The following is a 7,967-nucleotide window of genomic DNA, read 5'->3' on the forward strand; positions in this document are numbered from 1 at the left end:
TCGCCCCTCCAAAAGAAGGAATGAAATATCCAGTTGCCACAACCCTACTTCTGTACTTACCTGATAACAAAACAGATCTTACCACTATCCCAAGAGTTCTCCATTGCACACAGCAAACACCCCAAACACAACAAACATGTATTGAAACTCTGCTTGGCCATTTATCGTCACCTCCAAGGGAGGCAGAACAGTTGTCAAGAAACAAGCCCTCTTGTCCACAACATTTTGGTTGTCCTCATGCAAGCCAATACAACCATCCTATCCCCTGCCAGAAACCAAGACAACTAAAGTAAGCCAGTCTGTTTCTAAGAGTTATATTCACTCTGTTTACTCTGAACACTCAACACTTCACTAATTTTGGTTACAGAACTCCAGTTACAAACAGGGAAAAGCAACTTAAACCTAAAAGGCTATTCTGATAGCCCAGGAATGAGGTGATTAGAGCCTTATCTATTTAAAAGTTCCCACCTCCACCTCATTTCCCCAACCCCTATCTAAAGATCTTTGCCTTCTCTCTCCTTTGGCTCTCAACGTTTGGCCAATACAACAAGGGTGCCATGGCTTGTGACCCTAATCCCAAAAATCTGCTCCCAAGTGAACATACTCACAGGAAAGTTTAAGTGATTTTTAAAGCCTTCCATAGGTATTTGCACTTTCAGCAGAAAATAGGAAGCCTTCAAAGGAATGAATTTCTAATTTTGGCATTTTAGGTATTCCTAATGCCACAAATACCTTCCTCACTGGCTTGATAGAGCAGATTGTTAAGGGAACAGAGTATCTTATCAGGGCTCCTAATAACGTACCACACATGTTATGGTACATGTCTAAGGACATCTTTGTTGATGCCAGAAACCTCGTCAGCAGTGAAATAGCATTTTTCCATGAAAGTACAGGCCAATTAAAATACAGTTAAATGGCTTTGCAGGAAATCTAGGGACATCTCTGGAGCAGCATAATGTGTTTTAGATAAATCTATACAGAAGCAAAAAGTAATGACTCCATAGATTTCAAGAAAATCAACTAACAAATGAACCTGATTTACTGAAACACTATAGTTGGGTTCTTGCATAAATGGAAACCCCTTACTCTGCTATCTGTAAGTCAAGGTATTCTTCCTACTGGAAATACGAGACTCACTATTTCCACCCAAAGTGGAATACATGTGTGTATATGTATGCGTGTCCACATACACACACATACACAAGGAAGCCCAAAGTTACCAGGCTTCCTCACCAAGAAATGGACTTGACATTCATTCCTAAAGGAGCACTCTCGTACAGTGCTCACTTGGCCATGTGTTTGTTCACCATCACTGGATTAACTCAAGATAGTACAATAAATTTGCTCCCTGTTGATTCAACCACTGCTACATAGGACATTATTTCCTCAAGTATAAGAGTCTGTATTTTTCTTCTTCCCACCCAGGATATCTAAAAGCCAAAAGCTTTTCCGCAAAAGATTAAGAGGCAAAGACATAATCAAATGTCTTCATGCGACTGATAAATTACTATATAATTACAGTAGGGCCAGGAATGGTAAGACATGAGCAGAAGTAAAATCACTTTCCAGAGTTAAGTCCCTGTAGTCACATGCCCTGGGTTCAAACCACAGCTCTGACTGTTATTTTAATTTCTGTGCCTCAGTTCCCCTCGTTTAAAAACAGAGTTAATAAGAGCTCCTACTCATAACATTAATATGAAGATAGAGTAAGGATCATGGGCCTGGTACATCAGTGAATATTTAGCAAAAGCTGGCTGTTGTTATTATTTGGGAGCAAGTATTTTCTGATCCTTTAAACCTAAATATTGTCTCCCTTTGAGCTCTACAGTTCTTTTTTTCTGTTTCATATATATTTGTTCATATTTTAGCTTTTGTATAATCATAACTGCAGCTCAGTTTGAGAACCTTTTTATTTTTTAATCTTTTTTTTCTAATCATAAAATATTTTTTTTTAATTGTTGGGGATTCACTGAGGGTACAAGAAACCAGGTTGCACTGATTGTATTTGTTAGGTAAAGTGCCTCTTAGACTTGTGTTTTGCCCCCAAAAGGGGTGTCACACACAGAGACTCCCATCCCCCCTTAGTTATAATGATACCTTATTCCCCCCCAAAGCTGATTTAAGATAGAAATTTCAGTATATTATTACTAACTTACTTTGATTTTAAATCATACTCTCCTCCTTACTCTATATCTCTTGTGACTGAGGTTCACAAATAGAAAACATATCTACATTCAAAATAAAACTGAACTAGAAAACAGAACTCAGGCCAAGCATAGTGGCTTACATCTGTAATCCACTGGATTTTCAGAGGCCGAGGTGGGAAGATCACTTGAGGTCAGCAGCTTAAAGAGAGCCTGAGCAACAGAAAAAGACTCTGTCTCTATTTAAAAAAAAAAAAAAAAGTAAAATAGAAGTTAATTCACAAAGATAGGCAAATTTTCAGGCACACATCTACCTATTCCATGTACTTTCAAACATACATCACTATGGCCTGTGTGCAGTGGCTCATGCCTGTAATCCCAGCACCCTGGGAGGCTGAAGCAGGCGGATTGCTTAGCTCACAAATTTGAGACCCACCTGAGCCAGAGCGAGACCCCCATTATCAAAAGAGCTGGGCGTTGTGGCCAACGACTGTAGTCCCAGCTACTTGGGAGGCTGAGGCAAGAGAATCTCTTAAGCCCAAGAATTAGAGGTTGCTGTGAGCTGTGATGCTACATCACTCTACAGAGGGCAGCATAGTGAAAATGTCTCAAAAAAAAAAAAAACACATCACTACTTACTGAAATAAATTAACTCACTTCTAGATTATTTCTCTGGTTGATAATAGCTCTGTTTTTTTAAGACATTTTCAACATTTACATTTCAAAGGTGTTTAAGAAGTTGAATAATAAATAATGTTTAACTAAATAGCATTAGTTGGTACAAATATCTTAATGCAAAGAAGTTGATAAAAACAATATTTATTGAATCACTGAGCTAAAATGGAATTCCTAAACCCTTATATTAACATCTACAATTTAAGAATTCTCCTTCACTTCACCCTACTAAGTTTGGGAATTGTTTCTGACTTGATGACATTTTGAAAAAGGCCAAGCATGAAACAGAGACCACATCTCACAAAAGGAATAGTCCCAAGCTTTTTACAATGTTGGTTGTTAATAATATCATCACTTTTGAGTAAAAGTAATTCCAATATGAAGAACCCAGAGAATAAGTAATATTTCTAATCTCAAAACGACAAGACTCAAGGATGCATCTATGTGGTATAAGTCACTACCACATAAGGTCAAAGGTTAAAAGAAGCCTTAAAGTCAAATACCAGCACTCTTTGGGTGCATGCTATGTACCTACAATCTCAATCTTCTTCCTATTTCTTAGAATCATTTAGAACAAGTTTCATTCTTCTTCCATGACAGTCCCTCAAAAATCCTAGCCATTGTTCCCCTTACCCTTCCCTGCTCCAAAAGAAACCTCCCCAATTTTCCCATCATTCCCCCCGAAACATTTGTTTCCAGCTCTCTCATCACTCTTGTTTCTCTCCTCCAAACTCAGTTCAAATTTGCTATGTCTCTCCAAAAACATAGTACTCAAAACTGAATAAAAGATGCCCAGTGTCACCTGACCACGTGTGGCCAGGACCAGTGGTAGCATACAGTAACAGAACCCCACTGCTATTCAAGAGAATAATGCATTCAGCTAAAAAGCTACACTTCCCAACCTTCAGCTACATGTGGCCAAGGGCCTAACTAACTCTTGATCAAAGAGGTCAAATGCAAGCAGCAGTGTTGTGTAGGACTTCTATGAAGTCTTTTTTTTCTTTTTTTGGAGACAGGTTCTTCCTCTGTCTCCCCAGCTAGACTCCAGTGGTATCAGAGCTCACTGCAACCTCTAACTCCTGGCTTCAAGCAATTCTCCAGCCTTAGCCTCCCAGAGTGCTAGGATTATAGGCATGAGCCACCACACTCAGCCTGAAGTTCCCTTTAAAAAGTGAAAGCACACCTTTTGTTCTCCTCCTCAAAGCCCACCACCTGGTGTGGAGAAAGGGTAGCTATGGCAGTAGCAGCCAATAGGGTCAATGAAGTGACTTTAAGAAAGAAAGCCACCAGCCAAGAATAGTGGGGCAGGAACTAGGTGTATGGGTTCTGATGATCCCATGGAAGTACCCAACCAGCCCTCTACTTCTGGTTAGGTAAAAGAGAAATAAACATTTATCTTCTTCAAGCCAAACAAAATCATCTTTACGACTGCAGGTCAGAGTAGAGCACGCCTGTTCTCTCCCTACATGATGGAGTTGCTTCACTACAACTCATGCTGCTCTTTTAACTTCCCATTAAACAGACATCTCTTCTGGCTTAGGCATGGCACGGTGCCAGACACAAGAGACCAGGAGGCAGGCATGACTTCTAGCACCAGGGGTCCTATTCAGAAGAAGAGGTAAAAAACATACATAAATAATTATAATTTGTGGTATGATGATGAACGGTACAAGAGAGGTTGAGTTACACGCAGTAAAGATCAAGAAAGGCCCTATAGGAGGGGATATTCAAGGAACAAAACTGTGGGTCTGAGGGAAGGAGTTTCCTAGCACAGAACTAGCACAGACGCAGGAAAGTGCAAGGCAGGCCAGTCCAAGAAAGAGCCCATTCTTCATCCAATGTCACTGACACACATCTTCATATTATAAACATTGTCCTTGAGGCAATTTTATGTAAAGTAAAAAAACAGATTTGCAAGATTTTATGACACCCTGGAAAGCCACTGAGTGCCTCCAATTCCCTAGGCATTTATGGGGCACCAACTGTTTTTCCATCACATGAGAGTTTCTGCCAATCCACAAAGTCATTCTAATTTTAAACAAACATCAAACATCTCCTATAATTTAAAAAGCCACTTGGAGGTAACAACTTGCCAATGTTCTTCTCAACTGACAGAAATGTTTCCAAGAGGTATATTCTGATATTTAAAGAACCATAAATGCACAAACCAAATGTTGTTCTCCTTTTCCTCTTGTAATTGATTATTAAATTGATTATATATATTCAATAAAATTACAGAATCAAGTGAGTAAAGCATGTGGAAATAATGGAGCATTCAAATTAAATATACACGGCCTCGAGCCACACCTCCCACTTGACCTCCATACTTCCCACTTGACCTCAGTTTGCTCACTGGAAAAAGGGGGCAGTAATAGTATCCACCTCCCTGGGCTGTCAGAAAGACTAAATACTATAGTCAGGGCAGCAGTTCTCAACCTGTGGGTTGCGACCCCTTTGGGAGTCAAATGACCCTTTCACAGGGGTCGCCTAAATACATCCTGCATATCAGATATTTACATTGTGATTCATAACAGTAGCAACATTACAGTTATGAAATAGCAATGAAAATAATTTCATGGTTGAGGGTCACAACATGAGGAACTGTATTAAAGGGTCAAGGCATTAGGAAGGTTGAGAACCACTGAGTTAGGGTGACTGTGCACGAGGCAGATATACTAGTAAACGTCAGCACGTGACAGCTCTTACTACCAGTGTGATCTCCTCCTGCCTCCCCGTTCACTTCCTATCAACCAAGAAGAGCCCTACAGGATACTACTGGCATTTGGCCCCGGACAATTCTTTGTAGTACAGGAATGTCCTTCATATGGCAACTGGTTTGGCATTTCTGTCCTATGTGCTCCTACACATTTCCAAATGCCCCCTAAGGGAACTGACCCAACCAAGAATTAATGAACTAAATCAAAATAATGTCACAGGCCATTGACCCAGATAGTCAATATGCCAGAACTTGTCCATACAGGAAGATTCCAGAAAATACCATTGAGTCTTGAACGTAACATATGTACATTGAAAAGACATATGAAATATTCCTATAAACAAAACATACTAACTTGTAAAATAAGTAATGGGAATGATCAAAACCATTAACATATAAAAGCTTTCTCTAAATTCCATGGTGACTCTCACCCCTTCTCATCACCTCCAGGTCCATAAGTTTAGGTCGACCCTCATCATCTGTCACCCAGATAATTCCATTCATCCCTAATTTCACTGGTTGATTATCTTTATAAAATGAAAATCTGATCAGTGTGCTTCCAGGCCTATGTCTCTCCAAAGGCACGAAACTTCTTAGCTTGACTACAGAACCCTCCCAGCCCACTCTCCCAGCCCTGTCTCCCACAATCTACCCTCCTTCAAGGACTCCAGGGGCAAATCTGTGCAGTTTCCCCTGCTCCCTCAGGCCTCCTTAACCCCACAATTCCCTATGCAGTGCTCTCGGGCCTCTGTTATGGCACCTCTCACCCTGCAGTGCAATAGTTTATTTACACATCTTATTCATCTGTGTAAACCCAGTTCCTGATAAAATAGGCTTTAAGTAAATGTTTGTGAAATAAAGACATTTGTGATCACTTTAACCATGACTATTAACCAACCCTAGTTTGACAGTTTTCTCACCTATTGAACTTCTCACTGACTTTTCTGTAGTTCCATCAAATATAATACCAGGGAACTCTTACAAGAGAAAAAACTCCTCATTAACTGTCATTCTAACAGTTTCTACCCAAAACCTCTCTGAAGGGCTGGCACTCCGAGAGGCCGAGATGGGTGGATTGCCTGAGCTCACTTCAAGACTAGCCTGAGCAAGAGCAAGACCCTGTCTCAAAAACTAGTTGGGCATTGTGACAGGCATCTGCAGTCCCAGCTACTTGGGAGGCTGAGACAAGAGAATCGCTTGAGCCCAGGAGTTTGAGGTTGCTGTGAGCTATGCACCATGGCGCTCTACTGCAGGCAACAAAAAGAAACTGTCTCAAAAAAAAAAAAACCTTGCATGAAATCAAGTATTCCTTTTGGAGTGTACTCTTCCCTAGAGAACTTCTCTTTGAGCAGAGAATGCACCTGACCTGTATGTAAGTCCATCCTTCCACCATTCTTCTTCACAGAGTTACAGAGACATCATCAGTAAGCTCTGCATAAAACCAAGTTTACAGACACCATGCACACAGTACACATAAAATGGAAACACCAGGTCCACTGAGAAGTTTAAATTTCTCAGCAACTTGACATTTGGATCTGCACCTTCAAGACTTGCGAAGTGGAGGACCACGTGACGTGCTTGGGGTAGACAGGCAGGTTACAAGGCCTGTCTTCTCATATTTCCTTGTCTGCTAGTTTCATCTCCCTAAAAATGTTGTATTTTTAACCAGCAATTTCTGTGGATAGAGAATTTGACAAGTGGTTTCTTTATTTCAAAAAGCCACAGCATGGTGGCTGCTCTGCTATACTGACCTAACCAAAAGCGGGTCAACTATGAAAGATTTAGCACCAGGTCCCCTGTAGGGCCAAATGTTTACTGAATGCTCACCGAAATGCCAGGACCTTGCGTGTTCACAATTTCCTTGAAATAGTCCCAGAAACCTATGAGGTAGAAATTACTAACCCCCGTTGTACAGTATAGTCCAGGAAACTGAAACTCAGAGAGCTCAAGTGGCTCAGAGGTACACATGGGGAAAGCAGCAAGCTAAATCTCTAAGCTCCAATTCCAGGTTGAGTTTCCTAGTCCCAGAGGGATCCCATTGCAGGTTAAGGATGTCCAACATAAACCCTACTGAGCTTGGGGGGTCCTTGGGCAACTGAGGAATGGGTAGTGAAGCACAGCTAGGAAGTTTCTACAACAGTAGAAAGAGGCTGAAATTTTGTTTGGTAGTCAAAGATTTAAATTTGCATCACGACTTCAGAACATTCCCGCAATTTAAGCTACCTTTTATACCTTAAAGGAAACTACAGGCATTTTCTCTTTATAAAATGAGATTTTAGCACAGAATTTTTGTAAATATGTAAATATGTACTAGCTCCTCAAAAGCTATTCAAGATGCCAAATATTCCTTCTTGAGGCAGTTCAGACAACTCTATATAACTCGTCCTACAATGCAAATATTCAGAAAATGCAATGGCATTATTTGAGGCTAT

At 40.5% G+C, this 7,967-nt stretch overlaps 1 protein-coding gene across 1 annotated transcript in view; it reads right to left on the reverse strand.

Moving 5' to 3' along the window:
- Positions 1-6,039, reverse strand: part of LRP2 (LDL receptor related protein 2) — a 198,596-nt gene extending 192,557 nt beyond the window's left edge. Inside the window, exon 1 of the mRNA XM_012808457.1 lies at positions 5,967-6,039. Within this exon, the coding sequence (XP_012663911.1) occupies positions 5,967-6,039 (73 nt within the window). The remainder of the gene's footprint in view (positions 1-5,966) is intronic.
- Between the last annotated feature and the right edge of the window lie 1,928 nt (positions 6,040-7,967).

The sequence above is a fragment of the Otolemur garnettii genome, unplaced genomic scaffold (assembly GCF_000181295.1).
Source record: "Otolemur garnettii isolate 467f Iridium unplaced genomic scaffold, OtoGar3 scaffold00090, whole genome shotgun sequence".
NCBI classification, from domain to species: domain Eukaryota; kingdom Metazoa; phylum Chordata; class Mammalia; order Primates; family Galagidae; genus Otolemur; species Otolemur garnettii.